Source organism: Sceloporus undulatus, chromosome 3, assembly GCF_019175285.1.
Source record: "Sceloporus undulatus isolate JIND9_A2432 ecotype Alabama chromosome 3, SceUnd_v1.1, whole genome shotgun sequence".
In the NCBI taxonomy this organism is placed as follows: Eukaryota; Metazoa; Chordata; class Lepidosauria; order Squamata; family Phrynosomatidae; genus Sceloporus; species Sceloporus undulatus.
Window position 1 is genome coordinate 178,859,766 of NC_056524.1, and position 24,068 is coordinate 178,883,833.

At 40.4% G+C, this 24,068-nt stretch overlaps 2 protein-coding genes across 4 annotated transcripts in view; both read right to left on the minus strand.

Moving 5' to 3' along the window:
- Positions 1-2,344: 2,344 nt before the first annotated feature.
- Positions 2,345-3,691, minus strand: CH25H (cholesterol 25-hydroxylase). The gene has a single exon (XM_042459310.1). It carries the CDS (start codon positions 3,655-3,657, stop codon positions 2,791-2,793), a length of 867 nt encoding a protein of 288 aa, XP_042315244.1. The 5' UTR covers positions 3,658-3,691; the 3' UTR covers positions 2,345-2,790.
- A 10,609-nt stretch (positions 3,692-14,300) lies between these two features.
- LOC121925331 (putative lysosomal acid lipase/cholesteryl ester hydrolase) overlaps positions 14,301-24,068 on the minus strand; it is a 216,444-nt gene continuing 206,676 nt past the window's right edge. For all 3 annotated transcript variants that reach the window (XM_042457367.1, XM_042457366.1, XM_042457365.1), the window contains 3 exons: positions 22,234-22,305; positions 20,555-20,626; positions 14,301-16,480 (listed from right to left, as the gene is read on the minus strand). In XM_042457367.1, the coding sequence (XP_042313301.1) occupies positions 16,247-16,480; positions 20,555-20,626; positions 22,234-22,305 (378 nt within the window). In that variant the 3' untranslated portion in view covers positions 14,301-16,246. The remainder of the gene's footprint in view (positions 16,481-20,554; positions 20,627-22,233; positions 22,306-24,068) is intronic.

Below are 24,068 nucleotides of genomic sequence, written 5' to 3' on the forward strand. Positions count from 1 at the left end.
AGGCATGAAGGAGATATATTCCATCCAGTATTACAGGTCATATGCTTTTATAGTTCTTGTTTTGTGGCTTCAAATCATTTCTGACTTTATGGCAGCCCTACAGCAAACCTTTCACAGTGTTTTCTTGGAAAGCATTTTCAGAGGGGGTTTGCCATTGCCATCCTCTGAGGCTGCGAGAGTGTGACTTGCCCAGCGTCACCCTGTGGGTTTCATAACTGAGTGGGGATTCGAACCCTGTTCTCCAGAATCATATTCCAATGTTCAAACCGCCACACATTTCTTAAGTCCTCTGTCCCCTGTTCTGGTTGTTTTAATCTGATAGAAAGTTATGGAGAACCTGGAAGCTTGCTTATCATTTTGTGGCATTTGTTGGTCCTGATAAAGGTATGGCTCAGCTGAGGGATTTTGCAGGTCTACATCTTGTTACTTGGTAGTTCTGCCTACATCTAATTATTCTCTGGTGTGCTTGTGACAGATTTATTCAGAAGCATGGGTCAATGGTGCACAGTGGTTTGAGTACTGGACTCAGACCAACAATCCACTCAAATCCAGCTAACAGGCTTCTGGCTGAACTTTGTGGGGACCAAATTCTTCGAGACAGGACTTTGGTCTGATGAGCACAGTCATTCTTTTGTTCTTGATGCATTATTAATTACATGTCACATCCATACAGGTTGTTTTCATTTTGGAGTTTGAACTTTGCAATGTTATATCAATGCAGATTGGTAACATAGGGTGACAAATAAACTATAGAAACCTCAAACTCACTCAAGCTGTAGCTGCTCTCATTCTGGAATTTAACCAGCAGCATTTGGGGATAGGCTAATGCACTCAGTCTCAGTCTTTCTCTTGAGACTATGGCTGAATCTGCACTGCATTTTCAGATTTGTAGTTTTGTGGGATATTTAGCCTTCTCTGTCAGAGAGCCCTGGTGCCACAACAAACTACAAATCCCAGGATTCCATAGGATGGAGCCATGACTATTAAATTGGTGTTAAGCTGCATTAATTCTGCAGTTCAAATGCAGCCTAAGGTAAGGGTGCATCTACACTGTGGAAATAAAGCAGTTTGACACTAGTTTAACTGCTATGGCTCTACCCTACAGAATCCTGGGATTTGCAGTTTTGTTAGGCACCAGAACTCTGGCAGAGAAGTCCTAGGATCCCACAGGAAGGAACTACAGCACTTAAAATGCTGTCAAACTGCATTATTTCTATAGTGTTAGATGCACCCTGAGTCTAAATGCAGACTTCAGCACCACAATACTGAGTTCCCCCTACACACCCACTACTTGTTTTGTTTCTCCTGTCTCCCAATTTTTGCTTTTTGTGCTATCCAGCCTAAGGATGAGTTCTGGAGAACCTGGGAGCTTGCTCACTGATTTGTGACATTTGTGTTAGTCCTAAAAATAATAAGGATTAGTTGTGTGTGTGTGTGTGTGTGTGTGTATTGCATCTGTTTACTCAATGGTCATGCAACATAGATATTCAGAAACACAAGTCAATGCAGAACAGAGATATGAACAGCTGGCTTTACCTTTTTCTGGAAAAGATTTTAATGCTTGGTAAAGTGGAAAGTAAAAGAGAGAGACTACGCTACATGTTAATTGATTCAATCAGGGAAGCCACAAGATCTGAGTAGGACAACTGATGATTGATACTCTTTGTAGGGTCACCATGTTGAAGTCAACTTGACCACAAATAACAACAAACATTGCTATCTTTCCTGAGGTTGTGACCCACTGACTAAACAACTTATATGTGAATGGTTATACAGTATAGTGATGTGAGGGGGTGGGGCAAATGAATACCAAATCAATTTTCAGAGGGTGCGACAAAGAGTGGCTTGTGTCCTGGAGTCACGAGTCACCACTCAATTGTTTCTGAATAAATTAGAATCTAATTGCTCAATTTAGATTTGAATTTTATGCACTGTGTTAAAAGGTTATTTTTTTAAGTTCCATTTGTTCACCCACAGGAGTGTATGGGTATTGTTCCAAAAATTAGAAATTAGACTTCTTCATCTTCAAATGTGATATTATTTTTTAGGAGGTGTAAACATTGATCAAACGTTTCCTAGTGGTGTGTGACATAGAAAAGGTTGTGAACAACTGCATTAAATGATAGATGTTAGCTCATGCTACGCTCCTCTGGACTATTACTTGGGAGTGAGTCCAATTGAAATAAATAAAACATACCCCTGAGGAAAAAAAACTTCAGGAGTGGGCTGATAACAAATAACAAACTGGCCACACTAAAGAATCTATTCCAGATTTTTCCAAAAAGGCACAACAAACATGTAATAATATAAAAACTTTTGTTTATTTATAAATATTTTAGTTTTAATTGAATAGAAATATAATAAAGTCAAGTTTCCAGGAGGTCTGTTGCTGTTCAGCAGATTTTTTTTTTACAGGTCTCTATTGCATTCTTGGTGTGTTTTACATTTTCAGTGTGAAGTTAAATTCCATAGGAATCATTTATAGGCATCCTTTCAATTCTCACTACACATCTCACTCCAGCAAGCAAAACCTCTTACATAAATGTCAGACATACACAGCAGCTTTATAAAAGCTTAGATAGCCATATAGACAGTGATCTCTACTTTCCTGTCTCTTGGATGGCTTGTACCTTTACAACTGTTTTTTTAAAACATATATAGGTTGCAAATATCCATAAATATATTACCATAAATATAAAAAAATAATATTATTATAAAAAGGTGCAATACAAATTTCTTCAGTTTCCTTCTTTCCAGAATGTCCCCATATTGTCTCTAGCAGGGTGGTGGTTAAAGATACTCTTTGGTGATCTTTGCCACTGACCCATCTCCTCCCACAGCATGGCTCAGTGTTCCAAACAGTCGGTCCCAGTGTGTGAAGTAAGGCGCATAGTTGAATTTGAACTTCAAGTGATGGAGATCATGGTGTGGAGCTCCTCCATATAGTCCCCAAGGCACCAGTCTGTGTGTTGACCATGGGAGGTCATAGCCAGAATGATCCTCCACTGAAAGCCAGATGTTGGCAATGAAGAAAATCATTTCTGTCAAAGGATGACACTTCAGCAGCATTGGGCTCGTCGCTGCAAAAAAACCCAACCACAGCAACTCCCAAATGCTCGAATACTGGGTTGAAAGAGCAAAGGTAGAGACATGCTTGTGGTGGACCTTGTGGAAGTTCTTGTAGAGCCAAGGCACCCGGTGATGGAGCAAGTGCCACAGAAAGTATAGGAAGTCAAAGAGCAGCAAGCATATGGTTACATCCAAGACGAGTTTTGACAACTCAGGAGCCAATGATGGCAAGCTGACAGGTCTCCAGTACCAATGGGCAACAGTCACTGGGAAGATGCAGACGATGTGGTGATAGATACTTTGTGCCATACAGAGCATCATCGATCCCAATGTGGGAGAAGTCTGTGGCTGGATTTTGTATTTCCTCAGTGCTGGCACTCGGGTGCTGAAGAAGTCCAGAATCACAAAAGGCAGACAGAATGCTGTATACAGTGTAAAGTTGAAGAGGACTGGAAAGAATGGTGACTTGATCAAGGCCTCTTGTGTTCTAACAAAGTCCCAAAGAGGCTGCAAAGCCAGTGTGCTTTGCTTGTCTTTTGCCTCATCATAGTGGAACAGCAGGCTTCTGTTCTGAGAGATGCAGCTCATGTTGACTTTCTCTGCTGTTGCTGCTGCTGCTGCCTGCTGGCCTGACTGGCTGACTGCTGTAACTTGAACGCCTTTTATTACACTACCCACTCCTTGAAATGACATCACACAAAAATTTCCCCAAGCAATCAGTTCAGTTTCCTTTCCGTTCCAACACAAATACAAAAGAAAAGTGGGGGGAAAGGAAAAGGAGGAGGAAAACATATGAGAAGAATTTCCCTGTTCTATCTTCCAGATGTTTGCCACTGCTTCAGTTACCTTTAACTGAGTCTTTCATGGTTATAATCTTCTGTTGGATTTTCAAGCTTCCTGAGCAGGGATCCTTTACAACCCAAATGCGAAGGGATGGGAAAGTAAAAGAGGATCACACAATCCAACCAAATGGTATGGCTGAAATCTTTCTAGCTCAGCCATCTCAAACTCAGCACTTTCCCCCAACAGTACTGGAGTACAGTTCTCAAAATCTCTGCCCATATATCTGGGGATGTTCCTGGAGGTTTCCAGGTCCAGGAAAGTTAGTCTTTAGCATATTGGTGTTTGTGAACTCTATGGGATAGTGTGTGCGTAAGAGGGCTAGGGAGAAAGCCAGACTTGTGAAAATCAGGAACTGTATTCTTTAAGTCCGAAATTTTCAAGAACAACTTCTATGAGGAGAGGCTGAGCTGTGATGTCAGTTCAGTATTACAGATGGGTGCAAGATACTATTTATATTTTTTGCTCCGGTCTTTTAATAAACCACTTTAGAGTTTTCAATACCCTGACATGGAAGATATTTCAGTAGGAGATGACAGGAGCTGGTGTCAGGATGGCATTTTCTGTTCTCAAACCTGAATTTCTCCATATTCTAACAAAGACTGAAAGTCCATAATGTCGTGTGATTTTTAGAGTGTGGGCAACTGTCTTCACCTAGAAACAGTGGTAGTGCCAATCAAAACCTAATATCACTGTGGTATCATCACACCTGCCCTTCATGGGTTGAGAGAGGGAAAAGAGATCTTTTTAAAAATGAACCAAGAAGCAGTAGCAAGGACAAAAGAGGGCAGTGAATTCCTGCATCTTAATATAGTGCTTCTCTATCCAGGAATGTCCATCATCTGGGGCTATGATCTTTCTGGAAACATAACCTCCTCTACTATAATATCTGTAGAGGAGCCCCTTCAATGGTAGTAAGCAGAGGGCAATTAAATATGTAGGGTCTGCAAACAGAAAGCTTTTAACTAACATGGTTGAATATGTCTTAACCTGATGTAAGGAAAAGTGTAATTCTACCCCAAAAGCACACCTTTCACCCATAATAGATTGAAGCTATGGCCCAACCTAGGGCTTCTACTTGTTTGGCCAGATTTTCTTGCGTTCTAGACATGCCATCCAGCACGCATCTTTTTTATTTGGTATTAAGAATTTGATTTAGCACTTAGGGGATTTTTGTGGGGGCAGGGGTTTGGTGGTTTTTGTTTGTTTGTTTTGTCTGTTTTTGTTTTTTGTTTTATTTATTTATTTATGGTATTTATACTCTGTCCTTCAGCAATAAAGGCTCTCAGAGTGGCTTAGAATTATTATTTTTAATTAGATGGTTCCCTGCCCTTAGGTTTACAATCTTATTTATTTATTTATTTATTTATTTATTTATTTATTTTCTCATCCTTGAAAAGCTGTGGGATAAGCCCGGGTTGCATACGGGCTGCATACAGCCTGCAAACAGGAGAATGCAGAAAGACCCATGTTTGAAGCTAAATGCACTTGTATCCCATCAGGAAAATGATGGGATAAAGTATATGTAATAATCTCCAAAATGGCAGTTTTATTTGTACTTCCTTACACAGCTACACATGTCTGTTTTTTTCATAGCCTTTCTTCATTCATCCCAACATCAATGCTGTTAGGTCAATTTGCCTAGTGTCACCTAGCAAATTTTATCGTCAAGCAGGGGTTCAGACATGGGAAAAAGTTTGACCTTTACATTATTCTGGTTCTCAGATCAGGGCTTTTGAAATGAATGATGTCTGGTTGTTAGAAAGTTGAAGAATGTCGAAAATGGTTAGAGTAAGTGATTGAAAGTCAGAGGTTAGATAGATAAAGGAATGAGAGATTGATGAGAAATGCTAACAATGGGGGGTTTAGAAGGATTCTAGAAGGCATGAGAGGGAAAAGAGGAGGAGAGAGAGGTAAATAAAGTAGCTGAAGGACAGAGACGATGATGAAGTTATAGAAGGCTAAAGGCGGGAATATTTGAGGAAAGAAAGAGTCCATAAGGATTAATGTAATAAGAACCTATCCTCTGAGGTATGTTTGAGCACTGTATGTTTGATTTGTTGTATGGTTGGTTTATTTTGTTTGTTATGTTTACTTTGGACATATTTAATATGTATGTTTTTAAATTCAATAAACTTTATAAAAAAAGAAATGAATGAAAGTTTTTCTGCTATTCTGTTTCAGTCTTGACAATGTAATAATTGATGTGCTTAATTTGAGCAATATGCCATTTTTTCTATCATGGCAACAATGCCTTAACCAGAAAATGATTGTTCAGTCTCTCACCATCTGTGTGCCCTCATCTTTTCTATTCCTTTGCAGAGTCTAAAGAATAATTGGTGGTTCAAATATCTGCTGGACAAAGTGTTGCCGGTCTTCTCACTACTCTAGGTAGCATTGCTCAAAATGCTCTTGCGCAAACCAGGTCTTCAAATATGAAGAAACTTCTTTCCTCTCCAGCATTCACCTTGTGTTGGCTAATGGTGCTCATCATGACTGTTGACAAATTTCTGTTTGGAAGCTTTCAAAAATCAAGGCTGTTCCACTCAGACATGTGAACAGTTCAGGTGGTTTGTGGTCATCTGTAATGAGTCATCTGAAGAAATGTCACAGTGTGTGATGCAAATCTTAGTTTAGTTCATTCCTGCATGCAAGAAGAAATAATCACAAAAAACTCTCCCTGTCAGGTGAAATTATTGGAGGTTTTGCACATTTTTCAATAATGTTTCATATTTCAGGTCTCCCCTATTTTGGGGGTGAAATTCAAGTTTTTAAACTGCTCTCATTTTTGTGCACCCCTTTCCCACCTCACAGCTTTGGGGGAATTTTTTTTTTTTCATTTAAGAAATTATGAAACGCAGAACATGTAATGGAGAGGGACCATTTCGTCAAAGGGTTGTCTCAATGTGTCAAGGCATCCTTTCTTGTCAAGGCAAGAAAATCTGTGACAGTTGTTCACATCTCTAGTGTGAGTTGCCATATTGTGCTTGGATCAGGGCTCATCTGGCCTAGATCTTATACATTTCAGTGTAACTTCAACATGCATAAGCATGGTTATCTTGAATTTCAATTATGTAACTGACAGCACATTAAGCACCACTGCTTGATCCCACCCCTTCTGCAATTTTCTTTTCATTTACCACCCACCAAGTAAAAAGCGAGAAAAAGAATTATGTGTGTGTTTGCATAACAATTGGCTACACAATGTGCAGCCTCTGAGGAAGTGCAATCATTAGCAGAGTGGTTTTTATGTTTGTTGTAGTTTCAATATTTGTAATTTTATATTGTTTTTAGCCAATGTTTTAATTTTTTTATTGCAATATGTTTTTAAAATTGTTATTGTGAGCCACCTTGGGTCCCTTTGGGGAGAAAAGTGGGGCAGAAATTAAATAAACAAATAAATATGATGCCTCAACAAGATTTTGGACACTATGTTTAGTTCTAGGTACCACATTTTAAGAAAGAAAACGTCCAGAGAAGGACGAGCAAAATGGTAAATGGTCTGAAAACCAAACCCAATGCAAAAAAGAGGACTTCCTGGACAAAACAAGACTGAGAGACTGTAATGGAAATCACCAGGAGACTATTGTAATGAAGAGGTTTAATTGTGTAAATTTTCTGTGATATCTCTCCCTTAACATATTTCTCAAAAACCTTTCTGCTTTTATACCTTAGTTATGCAGATGACCTTGGCTTATTCTTAACATGGCTTGGCGTGAAGAGTAGAAATGGTCATTCTATTAACTATTGTTTAGATGAACAGACAAATATAATTAAGTATAATTAAGTGTACGTGTCCAGCAGAGGACTGATGTGATTTAGAGGAGCGGGACAGTAGCACATAGTTCAGTACAGCTTTGCCCATATAAACCCTTGAAAATTTGCCCAAGAGAGCACAGTGCAGCCAGTGTGAGTACTGCACATCATTGGTTTGGGAAACATACCCAGGGTTAGCCATGTTGGCCATATAGGAAAATATAATAACATCCAAAATCCACTAAACAGTGGTACATTTATTGTGGTATCTCCCCTGTTGTCTTCTAGGGCTCCCAATGACAGGACGGATAAAGTAAATCTACTTGTCAGGATGTATAGCTTTCACAATTGTAACATCTTTATTAGCTTGCTATGTCAATAAAGCTTTAAACCTTTCCCACACTTGTGGTTATTACTCCAAATCCAAAATAACTTCTTGCCTTTGGCAAAACAGAAACAATATGAGAACCACCAGCAAATATTTGAAGAACTGTCAACACAGAATCCAGAGTGAGTGTGTTTTCTCCTGTTGCAGATGGTAGAATCCAAATCAGTGGATTCAAATTACATGAAAGGAGATTTTGACCAAAAATGAGAAAGAAGAACACAATGGGAAGTGTGGTTCATCAGTGGAAAAGATTGCTTTGGACGATGCTGGGCTTTCCTCTGTTGGAGTTTTTTCAACAGTGGTTGGATGACCATGTCTAAGGGATGGTTCAGATGTCGATGGTTCGTCTGATGATTTCCTGTACTGTCAGGGTAATTTATTAGTTGATCCTTTCAGTCACTTCCAACTGACACTTCTATGAAGTGTCTGCTTCAGCAAATCAAGTATCTTCAACACTTCAATCACAAGACAGAGCTTAGAAAAGTTACTTTGTTGACCCATAACCATCTTTGCCAGAAGCCAGGTAGGCTTGGAGATTCCACAAAGGGTAGCACAGAAAGCAACATTTTCTATCTTTACCACAAGATACATGTTTATGCCCAAATGTACATTATCTGTTTCAGGACTTTCTCCACTAATTTTGATTTAAGAATATAACGTAAGGAAAGTGGGAAGATCACACACACCCTCCTCATCCTGCATATCTACAGGGTGTGGATATACAGCCATTTGCTGTATCAGAAGTTAAGCAGGTTATTGGCTTAGCTGCATCTGAGCCTCTATATTATGTCATTCAGGAAAGGATTGCATCAAACATAAAATTAAGCATCAGTGCCATCTATTGGATAAAGTTATAGCTGCTGGTTCTCCCCTGTAGTTTTAATCCTGAGGAATGAGGGGTTTTTAATTTGCTGTCAAGACAACTTCAGTTTATGATATGAATGAAAGACCTCCCAAGATCTCCAGTCATATGTGACGTTCAAGTCTTGAAGTCTCAGAGCCATGGATTCCTCTATTAAATCAATCCACCTACAGTGAAGTCTCCCTCTTTTCCTATTGCCTTCCAATCTATCAAGCATTATTGTTTTTTTCCAGTGAGCCACATATGTCCAAAGCATGATAGCTTTAGCTTAGTCATCTTTGCTTCTAGTGGGAGTTCCAGCTTAATGATGATGATGATGATGATGATGATGATAATTTTATTTATATTTTCCCACCTCTCCCACTGGATCGAGGTGGGATTACAACCATAAAACCACATACAATACAATAGTATCTAAAATACATATTATAAACAATAATCAGTTAAAACAACAATAATAAAAACATCAGTTACAATGTGCTGTTCTGATCAGAAGTGGGATTTCTTCCATTTCTTTACAGAAGGTTGGGTGGGTATGCCCGCCTGAAGAAATCTGTCTTTAGTGCCTTCTTGAAGGGATCTAAAGTGGTGATAAGTTGGATTTCCTCCAGTAAGTTGTTCCATAATATGGGGGCCATGGCAGTGAATGTTCTATGGGAAGTTGATATTAATCTAGTCTTTGGGTATTCTCAAAGATTCTTCCCAGATGTTCTGAGAGTGCAGGGCGGATTGTGTTGGGAGAGGCATTCCCTCAAGTAACTCGGGCCCAAGCCATGTAGGGCTTTAAAGGTGATAACCAACGCTTTGTATTGCACCTGGAAACTGACTGGCAGCCAGTACAGAGATTTTAAAACTGGTGTTATATGATCTGATCTGGATGTTCCAGTGATCAGTCTGGCTGCTGCATTTTGAACTAGCTGAAGCTTCCGAACTTGGTACAAAGGTAGCACCATGTAGAGAACATTGTAGAATTGCACATTGCAGAAATCTAGTCGAGAGATTACCAGTGTGTGTACCACTGTTTCAAGGTCCTTTTGGTCCAGGTAGGGGCACATTTGGTGTATCAGCTGAAGTTGGTACCAAGCACTCCTGGCCGTCGCATCCATTTGAGATGATAACTGTAGAGATGGGTCCAGGAGTACTCCCAAACTGTGAACTTTGTCCTTTAGCTTGATTTGCTTTAAGAACCATTCATTCATCATTTTACTCTATGTGATCCCTACAGCTAGAATAATCTATGCCCATAAATGGAAAGGGGAAAATAACCTGAACTAGATGAATGACTATCTAAAACACTTGAGGTAATAGAGATGGATAAGCTAACACAGTTGTTAAATGGGAAATCATATGAAAAAATAGAGAAAGAATGGAAACTGTTTTTAGAATATTGTGAGAACAAATGCTCTTCAAACACTTAATGAAAATATGTTTCTGTGGGTATGAATGTATGTATGTATAAGTAAATATGTATAAATGCATATATATCTTGGTATGTGTAGAGACAATTTATGTATATATTTCAGATTAATAAAGTAAGAAATTAAGAAATAAAAAAACACTGAGGCTAGTTATATAAAGATAACACAGGAGCAATAGAAGTGGATAATGGCAATGTCCCAAGTCTCATAAATCAGAGAAACAATAGGAAGTTTTGGGGGAGAAAGAGGTTGAAACACAAAGCTGTTGCCCATTGGTAATTACAGATAATATTGCAAAGCATTTTCTGAGCACAAAACAAAATGTATGCTTTTTTCTAACTAATATTTCATTTTCTCTTTTATTTTATTCCTTTAATAAAAAAAACAAAGTTTTAAAAAATAAGTAGAGTTGGTGTTTGAATTCATGAAAAGTTTAGCATTTTGTCCCTCCTCATACAAGATAGGACAAAAGCAACACAGGTAGTAGCATTTAAATTTAGTCAGTCTCACAGTTTATAAAAATCTTAGCCTTGTTAGTCTGGATTAGTATGTAAAGAGTTCTTGTAGCACCTATAAGACTAACTGTGCGAATGAAGTTGGTAGCATAAGCTTTCATAGACTTAAGTCTACTTCATCCGATGCATGGAATAAAGTGCCTAGGAACAGACCTTTATAGCTACGATTGAACTGGTTGTATGTGTGAATAGCAATAGAAATATAAAACCTACCTGCAGGAGGACATATAACACAGATGGGGAGGCAGGTACAAGACCTTGTCACAAACCCAGATTTGCCAACTCTACCCACACATCTGCTCAGGAAATATAATCATAGGACCTAATCACCCACAATACTAGAGGTACTTTCATTTGCTCATCTTTCATGTGATAGGTGTTTGCACTCCACATTAATTATGCAGAGGCCAGAACATGTTCTGCACCTAGGGATGCCATAACCCAGCTGCAGGCGGGGCAATCACGCTTTTGGTGGTGCTGGCACGGTTCCGGTCCGGTTTCGTGCCAAAAGCGGGACTGCCCCGCCTGCGGCCACCTCTGCCCCCACACACGCCTTCTTTATGGCCGCGGCTGCTCATGCAGCCGGCCGGTCTCCTACTTCCGCATCTGCCTCCTCCTCCTCTGCCTCCTCTGCCCCATGCGCGCTCCCTCTGGCCACCAGCCACCTGTCTCCGCCTCCTTCTCCAACCTCCTCCTCCCCCTGCACATCCCCCTGGCCTGCAGGGCTGTGCCTGGCTGGAAGGCTGGCCACCCACCTCCTCCTTTGCCTCCTCCGCGACCGCGCCGAGCAGTTGCCCAGACGCAGCCGGCGGAAGCGCGCAATTGGCCTGCTTGCGTGCCTGGGCCTGGCCACACGCTGGCCTCAAAAGGGAGCTGGTCCCCTAAAGGAGGCCTCAGAAGGGGGGAGGAGGAGGAGGCGGAGCCGCACACAGGGCTAATGAGGAGGACTACATTTGTCCCGGTTTGGAGCTCCTGACTTATGGCAACCCTATCTGCACCAGAACATAAATGAACATTTATCAGACATTAGGAATGGGAATACACAAAAACACACTTCTAAGTGTTGCAGTGCCATCTTGTGACAGAAACACTCAGTGGTTTTAAAATGGTAATTTATTTCTGAAACACATCCAGATTAAAGTAGAAAGTGGCATGTTATTCCTATTGCTAGATCAAAAAGCAAAAGAAACTCTTGTCTCAGATGATAAATTTCTAAGTCTGCTGATTCCCCCACTAAGGTATTCTGTTAAGCAGGGTCAGCTGTTGTTAGTACTTGGATGGGAGACCTCCAAGGAATACTAGGTACTGTAGGCTATATTTCAGAAGAACCTGACAAAACCACCTCTGAGGAATCCTTGCTTAAGGAAACCCTGGAAAATTCATGGGGTTGCCATAAATCGACAGGCAACTTGAGGCACACATATTCTGAAGTTGATTACTTCTGCCTTTTGTAAGAAGAGCTCAATGGGAGCTTCAGGGGTAATTTCACATAATTACCCTTATATCATATTGCTTTTGGGATACTTTCTCTCCTTTTTCTCAAGTTTTCTCAGTTAGAGCAGTTTCCATGCAATACAATATGGGAGTCTTCCATCCTTCCAGCATCTCGAAATCTAAGTTACAGTAACAACATAACAACTAATGCCACACCAGAACTTTTTGCTGCATCACTGCCAGAATATCTCAAGCTTCTCATTCCCTTCCCTCTTCCCACTTGTCCTCCTAACGGCCAAAGTTTCTTCCACATGAGTCTTTTGCTTCTGGAATTCTCATTCTCTTTTGTGCACTTTTGAATGGGGAATCTTGATTTTTACAATAGAATTTAGAAATACAGTAGAATTTAGGATTTTAACAATAGAAAATAGGAGAGAAAAATACCAGGACAATGTAGCCAGACTAAAAATCAAGCTACAACGTCCTACTGTGGAGACAAAAAAATTAAATTGAATTAAAAATGCATCTCTTAAAAACTAAGTTCAGATTCTAATTATATTCTGAATATATCCTTAATAGTATTTAAGCTTACAAAGATCCATCAGTGATACCTTTTATTGGCCAACCAAAATGCCACAATACACTTGTTGCAAGCTTTCGAAGCTCAATGGGCTTCTTCATCAGGCAAAATGTTACAAATCAAACAGGATGGGGAAAAAACACAATTGGAGATGTTAGTCTGATGCCTGCATATTGTTTCAGTCCTTAAAGTCCATGTGCATTTCAACAGAGACCCTTCTTTTACAATCCAGTATGTTTCGATTCCAGTGAGGTCACAGGCCTCTTTGTAGGCAGAGAACATGCGAATTCAGTCCACATTTAAGAAGAGAAAAATTGTTTTACCTTGGTTGAAGTCCCAGTCCATAGACTAATTTCTCCTGTTGCAGCTACAATGTGGTATCTCACAATACAGAAAACATCCAGGTGTAGCTGTGTTGGCCATTTAACAAATACGAACAACAATCGGTATCAGTGGTGGGATACATACCGCCAAAATGTAGCGTGGTTGCACCATTCAGACGTTCCCTAACCCTAGTACGTCCTCTGTACGTCAAAATGGCAGCGCCCTATCTACATGGGCGCTGCCATTTTGATGCGATGCTTAGCGTTCGTACATCACGTCATGGCCGTGACGTACTGGCGCCGCTACAGGGCGCTCATGGCACCCTTTCAGCAGCACCAAAAGGAGCTCCAAAAGGGAGCTCCTTTTGCTACGCGTATCACTGGCGCCGCCTTTAGATGGCCGCGCCAACTATACTAAAGAGAAAGGGGCCGAGTGGCCCCTTTCTCTCTTTCCCCACCGCTGTCGGGGTGTCCTGGGGCATCAAGCCCCAAGGACACCCCTTTCCAGGCCAAAGGGAAGCGGCTTTTTGGCTCTTCCCCGAGGCCTGGAAAAGTGGCGGATCAGGGCCTCTGGGGATGTTGCTGTGGCCGCTCAGGCCCCGATCTATTGGGGAAAGGGGAAGGTACAGGCTGCCCCAAAGGGACAGTCTGTATCCCACCAATGATGCCTTTTATTGGTGAACCAAAATGCACAATATATTTGTTGCAAGGAGGACAAGCCTGCCTGCAGAAGATATCCTCCCCATCATAACATCTTTACTAAGGACTGAAACAACATGCAGGCATCTGACTAACATCTCCAATTCTTTTCCTCTTGTTTGGTTTGTAACATCTTGCCTGATGAAGAAGCCCATGGAACTTTGAAAGCTTGCAACAAGTATATTGTGCATTTTGGCTGGCCAAAAAAAGGAAAGACGGATGGATTTTTGTTTGCATTTGTTAAATGGCCAACACAGCTACACCTGAATGTTTTCTGTAATGTGAGATACCACATTGTAGCTGCAACAGGGGAATCATGAAGAGTCTGCACAGCCCCTCAGTTGCAGTGACAATGCAAGATGCCAGATGAGATTAAAGTATGTGTCAATGATTTATAAAACATCACAGTAGAAGGGTTTTTTTTAAAAAAAAATTTATTCAGAGATTTCAATCAAGTATATTAACAGGGTCAGTTCCCTATTTCCAGTGGTTAATTTCAGTGCAGACATTAGAACATTAAAGAGTCAGAGCACAGGCATAGTATGACCGCCACCGCTTCTTTGGTAACAACCTGCCAGTCTATCTCATACAGCTCAATTCCTCAGTTCAAAAAAATACATATAATCTGAAGAGTGCAAAGTAAAAGCAGCTAAAAGTAGTTCCTTGGGTTGCAAATGCCTCATGTTTACTCTCTCTTGAAAAAGCACTTATTATCTTCAAGAGTACTTTGAAGTCTTGGAAGAACAAATACATGCATTTGATTCCAAAGCCAAAACTTAGAGACGTCTGCTCAACATTCAGTTCTTCTTTGAAAGAAAGAGAAGTGTATTTTTCCACAGGTGGGTCAAAGGGTCACTTTGGGCCCATTCTGACTCCCCATGGGCTGCACACAGCTCTCCCCCCCACCCCAATCAAATTTTAATCCCTTCCATTCCTTTTTGTGGAAGATTTTCTATTGTATGTAGGCTGGGGATAACTAAGGTTTTAAATGCAAAATCATGCCCTCTAGAAGTGTTCTTTGGCTGAATATTGTGAACTTTTTAACTGTTTTTGTTACAAATTGGTGGGCACAGCAAGGGCTGCATAGAACCTGCTCCTAGGCTGCACACAGTTCACACCAATATATTTGTTCCTCCGCATTAAAACGGCACATATCCTAAGGTAGAAGTGGAGAGCTTGAAAATCCCATGATGTCTCATCCTTGGCTATGGTGGCTAGGGCTGATGCAAGCTGCAGTTCAGCAATATCTAGAACAGTGATTGCTCAACTTCGGTCCTCCAGATGTTTCCTGAGAGTTGTCCAAATTGGCTGGGGCTTCTGGGAACTAAAGTCCAAAACACCTAAAAGACCAAAGTTTGGGAACCATCCCTACCTATGTTTTACAGCATTAACTATTCACACACAGAAGTCTTCTTTTAAACTAAAAAAGTATCAAGACACACCAGTTTGACAAAGAGAGAGAAGGGAGGGTTGACCTGTACTTGAAGCACTTACTTAAAAGTTCTTTTTCCTGAGTAGTTCCCCAGAAGCCCAAAGAACGTGCTTCAAAATAAGTGATCTATAAATGTCAATACACAAAAGAGTCCTAAAGGAATCCCATGTTTCACAAGTACCCAGAGAGAACATTAACTGCTGGACTGAGGGTTTCCTCTTGTTCAAATGTGCAATCAGCCCAAAATAACACAAACCAAGGGTGCATCTACACTGTAGAAATAATGCAGTTTGACACATTTAAGTGCTGTAGCTCCATTCTATGGAGTACTTTTACAAAGAGTGTGGGTGACCCACAAAACTATCAGTCTCAGGATTTTGTAAGATGGAGCCATGACAATTAAAGTTGTGTCAAACGTTATCATTTCTACAGCATAGATGCACTCTAAATGAAGGCATCCATGGGTGTTACTAACATTAGATATGACTGGGAAGACGACTGCAAGAAAATGAACCACTGTTTTGACAGGAGCGGTCACATGGTCAGGATGACAGATATTGGTAGGGCTTTAAATAAATTATTTCCTCCTCGCCACTTCTGTCTTCCCATAACAGAATTATGTAGGTCAATTTTACTTTCTGGTTAGCTAGTTGTGTGAGATTAGTAATAAGGCAATTTCTTTTAGAGTGCTGTGATAAGAGACTATGTCAGCATCTCTAGTAAAGCTGCATGGGTTTAGAGGCATGTGAAGAGCGCAAATTTTCCACTTCCTGAGGTATTGCTAGATTGCCATGTAGACAGATGAATAATACTGTATGTGTGTAAGAAGGTAGATATTCTTTGCAAAGTGATTTTTAAAAAGATGAAGCATCAGACCATTCTGGTTTCCTGAAAAAACATTTCAGGACCATGGCGCTACACAATACCACCTCATTTGTATTTCTGCATCATCTGAATTATCTCTTTGTACATGCGCTGAGGAGCATCAAGGCCCCAGATGAAATCCAGATGTTCCCATTCAGGTATATTTTTGTGGTAAACCAACTTGGGGACTTGAGTCAACAACAGAGCAGTGTCCTTTGAATCCGCCATCCAGTCGTGACCACCAGTCCAGAGGGCCGTAGGAACAGTCATGTCTTTTATTTTGTAGTAAGGTGGCGTTGGCTAAAAGGAAGAGGAATACAAAAGGTTAAAAACCATTTGTCACTGAGATCATTATAAAGACTTTTTACCGAAACAAAGCCTCTGCAAGAAGGAGGTGAGGGGTTAAGCCAAGTCTTCAGTAATTTTTCAAAATAAACAGACTAGATCATTGGAGAAAAGTCCTCCAACTTTCCCCAAAGGATTTGTACACCCTACAGTTGTAGGGTATACCTCTTTAATTGTCATGTTTAAAAACAAACCAACAACATTTCTCCCACATTTGTCCTGGATCCCAGAAGAATGCAGTTACTGTACTGTCTAGAAATTTTCCTAGAAAGGAACCATCCCCTTTTCTGAATAGACTGGCAAAAGGTGAGAGCTTAGTCCATTCCAGCAGCACCTAAAAGAAGCACTAACCCCCTCTACTTTCTCTGACACAGCCTTTTTGAATGCCTGGATGGGAAAATAGCAGCAGTGGGAGATCTTTGGTGCTTCCCTTCAAAGGAGCTCTGAGAGAGTAGAGCAGGTCTGTGCTTCTTTTAGATGATCCTGTGATGGGCTAACCTCCCACGTTTCATCACTCTACTCAGAGAAGGGGATGGTTCCTTGTTTGATAAAAGTTAATATTGTAACTTAACTTTCGGCTTTACATCCTTTTTGACATATGTATATTTTCTTAGCACCGCACTGCACAGCCATCATTTGATGTAGTTCCCTCCTCATCCATTCAGCCTTTAGTATGAATATGAATGACTACCTGAATTTTGTAAGTTCCTTGTCATTGTTTTCCTTTGCTTCATCCTTTATGTCCTTAGCTACATGCCCCTAAGTTTTACCCTCAACTTATCCTTAGGTCATATTAATATCCATAATTTTGGCCCCAAAATCTGTCCTTGACTTATACATGAGCTTGACTTAGTTGCGTTTATACGGTAATAACTAAAAAGATATATTTACTGAAGTGATTAACAAATGGAACTGAAAACTATAAGCAAAAAGTTTTAGATTATGCCTTCTTCAGTTACTAAAGATGAAGCAGGTTTTTTTTTAATTGTCATACTTGCATCCTATGAAATTCTGGGACTTGTCTGGCAAGGTACTTAGAATTCTCTACTAGACAGCTCTGGTGCATAACTATTCAAAGTATGCACCAAACTACAAATCCTAGGATTCTACTGGATGAAACTATTACAATTAAATTGGCAAGAAACTGATAGAATTGCACAGTGCAGCTAACATCCAAAGTGTAAAGGGCAAACATATGTAATGGTGGAGCAATTATGAGTGGAGAAGCACTGGGAGGCCATGAGTTGTTAACGTCTTTCAGACCAAAGACAAAACATCCTCTATCTGCTTCTGCAGATCAGTGTTTGAATCCCAGCTGCATAGAGAATGTCACTCTCGGGGGGGGGGGGGGGGAGTGTAGTAGATAGGAACATGGGTGTGTGGGTGATCTCAAATATGTTGCTCTCTTTTATCCTGACTTGGACCACCAAGTTGTAGTAAGGAGAGCTATGTGTACCGCTGTGTGCTCATGGGAGGAAAGATGGGATAAATGAAAATTAAAAATGTTGCTATTCAGCATGTGACACTGGATGTGTAAGATGTGAACATGTGAGTCTTACAGAAATCTGATCAAATTTACAAGAAAGACGCAGCTCTCTCTTGCTCCCACGCTCCCACAACCTCACATCTAGTTACTATGTTCTCCACTGGATGAAAAATGGAAAGTATCCTTCAACGTATAATTCCAGTAAGAATTCAAAAGAGTGTTCTCAGACAGAAGGTTACTAAAGCTATCAACATTTGGGTAGCTAGTGCATTTCTCCCTCCTTAACAGATTTTCTATGTTAAGACAGAGGGGAAAGAGATGGAAGAAGGAATGGGGAAACATAAGCCTTGTCTGGAAGCACCCAGAGACTTCTGTGGTACTCTGAATACTAAGCAATTTATTTTTGAATAAGGTTCTTCAAAGGACTTTAGAAACCCACTTGAGCTGCAGAGATGTCTGTATACCCACCATTCACAAACAAGTATATATAAATTCAAGGTTTTGGGGAGGAGGAGTAAACCAACAAAGAGAAAGGAAATGCCAGTGACAACTGTGTAACCAAAGTTCATCCAAGTCTTGTCATTAATAGCTAGCAGAAAGTAGCCCATCTAAATACCATAAAGGTACCAGATCCTGTCTGATCTTGGAAGCTAAGCATGGTCAGCCTTGGTTAGTACTTGGATGGGAGACTGCCAATAAATATCAGCTGCTATGAGGTGAGGAAATAACTGGCAAAACTACACCTGAGTATTTCTTGCCAAAGAAAACCCTATGAAATTCACATAGTCCCCTGTAAGTTGATAGGCAGCTTTGAAGCCATGTACACACACAGGGAGTAGCTGCCCCCTTTAGAGCCAGATCAGGGCCACGGCAACCACAAGCCGCAGCCCCAATCTGGCCTTTCCACCCCTGGAAAGGGCGCCGTAGCCACCACACCACAGCGGTGCTCCTTTGGCACTGCATCATCTAAACTCAGCGCCAAAGGAGTGCAGTGATACCACATGCCGTGTGGTGTGGCAGCTTACCAAAAGGTAATTAAAAGGATTTGGGAGGTGTAAAGGAATTTATTTGCTATTGCACTGGCACTCTGTATGTTTGACACCTCCTTATGTTTGTTATACTATTTGGGATTTGTAGTTCTCAAGCCTAGTACTTACTGGCAATACTAGCCTTGTTTATGTTAGGGCGTGGCATACAGGCCAGCACAAGCCTGTCTGCTTACAGGATTGCATATATTTTATGCTCTTTTATTCTTTTAGCTTCCTATTGTTACACACTGTTTTAATAAAATTACTGTGTTTTTCATTTTCATCCCCCCTAGACTTTTTGTTTACACACCTATGTGATTTATACATACTACACAATGTGCAAGATGGTGGAGTATTTGTGTCAGATGAAATGCAGGTTGTTATACGCCCAAAAATGGAGATCTACAAAGACCCCTACATTAAAAGAATGGACTAATAAATTGTTAGATATGAGAGATTCAGACAGATTGTCTAAAAGGTTAAAAGGAGAGAAAGAGGAAGAGGATAAGGATAAAGATGAATGGAACATAGTAATACGTTATGTGGAAAGAAGAAAAGAAAACTAGTAAAAGGAAAATAAAGGAGAGAAAAAGAAAAGAAATGGAAGATTAGGAAGTAAAGAGTGAAAGAAATGACTTGTATATAGATATATGTAAAGGAAGGATGATGATTGTAAAGGAAAATCGAAAGAGTAATATGTAATCTATAAAGGACTATATAGGTTGGAAGTACTAGGATGTGTACAGGGGGAAGGGGAGGGGAAGGAGGGGAAGGGTAAGAGGGTGGGGGGGTTTAAGGGGGGAAAAGGAGGGAAGGGAATGGGATAAGGGAAGGTATAGACGATATGTATGATCTTTTATTGATGATTACTGAAAATAAGGATGTAAAGAAAAGAAAAACCAAATAAAAAGAAAATTTAAAAAAATGCAGCTGCAGAACACACTGGCCTATCAGCCACAACAAATGCTCTGACAAAACAAAAAACAAAAAGTTTTAGCAAAGCTAGGAGAATGAACTGTGAAGAGCTAGTGAAGTACTTAACTACACACAATGTTAGGAATTAGCATTCTAACAAAGACAACTAATAACATTACTTATAAGCATATTAATAAACATTCGAATATACAGTGTGCCCTTTTTTTACACAGGGGTTCTGTTCTGGACCCCCCCCCCCCATGTAAAAAAATGTGTATGCTCAAGCCCCATTGAAAGTAATGAGGCTCGTGCATGGTGCGGTGGCACATGCATGTCATGGGCACAAACCCCATTAATCTTAATGGGACACGCCGCCCTGCACGCTCCCACGGGTTCCCTCGCGGCTTTCAGCGTATGCTGTAGTTCAGTATCCTGATTTTTTTGAACTGCGTTATCTTTAAAATGTAAAATAAGTCCACAAGAATTGTCTTCCTATCCTGTTTGAAATTAAGATAATAGCATGTATAAAACACGAAGATAGGTGCATAGTGTAATTTCTATAGTAGCAAGAAATTAGGATTTCATCAATTTTCACTTTACCTGATTATAATGAGCCATGTTTTTTGCCTTGCTTCCCCAGTCAAATGCTTGGAGCTGCCCAGACTTCACAGCCTGAAAAAATTTTTTTAAAGTACAGCACATTGAGAGGGTTTAGGTAACACAATAAGAATTTTTTATGCATTCATAAAGATCTGTCAACACTTGAAAGAGAAATAAAGGCTATGGTATAGTGATTTGAGTGTTTAACTCTGGAGACTAGGGTTCAAATTTCCACTTAGCTACAGAAACTCAGTGAGTGACCCTGAACAAATCACACTCTCTCAGCCTTAGAGGAAGGCAAAGGCAAAACCCCTGTGAACAAATCTTGCCAAGAAAGACCCATGATAGAGATGCCTTAGGGTCACTATAGGTCAGAAACAACTTGAAGGTACACTAGAACAAATGAAATAAGGACTAACTATTACCCACCTTTTTTTTGTTTTGTGGGAAAACAAAGATTCATACTTTTATCACGCAATGATCAAATATACAAAACCATGAAAGCAAACGCTACCTTTTGCAACTGCAGGACTGCATTTCCACCAACATCACTTCCACTTACCTGGTGCCCACAGAAAACACCTGCTATCAAGCATGAATTCTCCTACGCAAATCTATTTCAAAGCCATTTCACTTAATTGGATAAACAAGCACTGGGCTGGGCTGAAAATGCTTGCTGTGAAATCTAAACTTCTATCTGGTTTAACTAGACAAGTAGCTTGGGAAAGTCAAACCGAAACATGTAGGAACACTTTACATACAGAATGTAGCTAACATATTTTCTCTGAACATAAAAGGGCTGAAGCTCTGAAATTTGCCCATGATTACACTTATTAGAGACTATGGCCCGATTTAAATGGGCCTTTGCGCCGCCCCCGTCACGTGCTAGGGGTTGGCCGAGGACGTAGCGTCCATACCGGCCCCACCCCAGCATGTGTTGGGGGCGTCAAAATGGCAGCGCCCTGTACACACTGGTGCCACCATTTTGACGCGATGGACGCATAGCGTCTGCATGTCCCGGCGCCTCTGTGATGCCGCAAGTGCACCATTGGTGCCTTGTGGCGTCACAAAGGCGCCACAAGAACCCGCTTTTTGCAGGTTCTTTTTGTTCCGCGACGGAGCTGCGCAGTTTGTCCGCTGCGGCTCCCTCACAGAGCAAACCAGGGAGGCGGGAGACCGCCCTTTTTGGGCGGTCTGTATCCCTCCAATGTTTACTTGATCTATGGACAGTTTTGCAAGGTGCTTCTGTCTGCCCCTTTCTCCCGATCTGTATAGACCCATAATGTAACTAACTGGAAAACTTCTGAAATATCTGGGCCTGGTGGTTTTCGCACAATCACAAAGGCTATATCCAATGGTTTATCACAACTACAGTAAACCTACTAATCAGTGAAACTAGTACATGTGTAGATTTACCATGCTCTCACTGATTCAATGGATGAATTCTAGTTAGGCATTTAAACTGAAGTTTGGCATTTTTAGCTTTAAGCTGTTCACCATAAAAGCAATGTATTATGTTGATTACAGGATCAAATTACTGAACTGTATTTTCCCCATGATGTAATCCTTACCTAATTTCTTTCTCAACAAACCTGCTCTTTTGAAAGCAGCCATCCTTTCAAAATCATAAAATCAATACAGCATGAATCTTTAAATCAGTCTGAGAACCTAGAACCTACCTGACTCCAATGAATCATATTCTGGACAGATGTTCCAGCTGGACAGTGTGTTGAATATACATCCACTCGAGTCTGTAAGAAACAGAAACATTATTAAGCTGAATTGATCACCAAGTGTTGACAGCTAATTTGCATTGCCTGAACAAACAAGCACACTAGAGCTCAATACTTGGTTACTGTACAGACAGCTGTCCCTGTTTTTAGCATAGTATGTACCTGTACTGTAAGGGTGCGAGGGTGGAGAGGGACACAAGAATCTGTTAAATAGCGGGAATCCATGCCTCCCACTAGTTTACAGATCCCGGGTCTCCCTCCAGCTTTGGTAGGTCTCATTATATATGTCACATTATGTATGTGAAAATAAAGGTATTCCAAAATACAAAACATTTCTGGTCCCAGTCATTTCAGATAAGGGATACTCAACCTGTATCAACACCTCTTTGGCGGTGCAGTTTGATACTCGTTGAGATTTTTCAAGATATCTAATTAGCTAACAAACAAGGTGTCTGTTTACAGCAAGACATTTCAGCTGTCAAATTCTTGCAGTATTTTGTTGTGCACACTGAAAATACTTCAGTGGCATAAAATGCTCATTTATTTCAAAGGAAGCATTTAAATTTAAAGTGTTCACAAGACCAGTGACGCTTCTTGTGATGGAGGCCAGCTCAGCTCAGGCCAGTGTTTATGGATTCAGGCAAGAGAACACTTACTCCTTTCTCTATAGCATATGAATGGTGTTATGGCCTACTGTTACCAATCACAGTTTATGGAGAATCCTAAATTCAAGTGACCAAATTATATAAATGTATGTGATGCTGCCATTTCCCCCCTTTCTTATTGAAAAATACATTGTGGGGATTGACTGATTCCCCGCCACCGCAGCCTCAATCCATATTTGAAATGAAATGCCTACAGTTTAGATTGTCAAAAACCGAGCCATTCTCAGTTTGGTTTCTATGCAATGTCAATTGGAAGTACAAAACAAACTGACATAACCAATAGGAGCAAAGGGTTAAAGTCCCCCCACAGCCAATCAGAAAGAAGGAAAAAATACGAGCTGTTAGCTATGACTTCAAAATATTGTGGAGTTTGGCCTTAACTGGTATTCAAGAGCAACCCTAACCATAATAACTGAATCACAGTGATACTGAATTAAGGTGGCAGGGAAGGGATGCCTAATATCAGCCTGTTCCTAGTTCATAAGAAGAAGTTCTGGTTTTCTCTGCATGAACTCTGAACATGTTTTTTGTGGGAAAGAAATATTTTGGTGCTGAAGACATCTTTTTGCCTCCCCCCCTATATGTCTGCTGCATAGGAATCAGTGTATTGGTGCAATTTACATAATTCTACACAATTTGCATCGATTCCTATGTTGAAAACATGCTTATTATGACAAAAACGCAACAGTTTGGTACAGGAATACACTTCTTTTATACAAAATGCACTGTCTCCTGGACAAAAATACTGCTTTTTGAATAAAGAACACCTTTTCTATCCCCAAACACATTTTCTGAGCAGAAAAACCACGTATATTTTTGAGCAAACTAATTTTCCTGACAAAAGTCCCAAAATACAAATGGTTCTTGAAAACTGCAGAGAAACCCTTATATTCTTGCAGAGAATGACATAGTGATTTACATCCCAAATGTGTACAAACTCATTATTGGGGGGGAGGGGAACTGGATTATATAATCATAGGTGGACATTACAAAGACAAGAAGCAACAAAGGACAAAACCCAGTTCTATGTATGTGCATGTGTAGTAGTAGTAGCGTATGTCTGTATGTGTGTGTGTTGCATTAACAGTACTAGTAGAATTTTATTATTATTTTAGA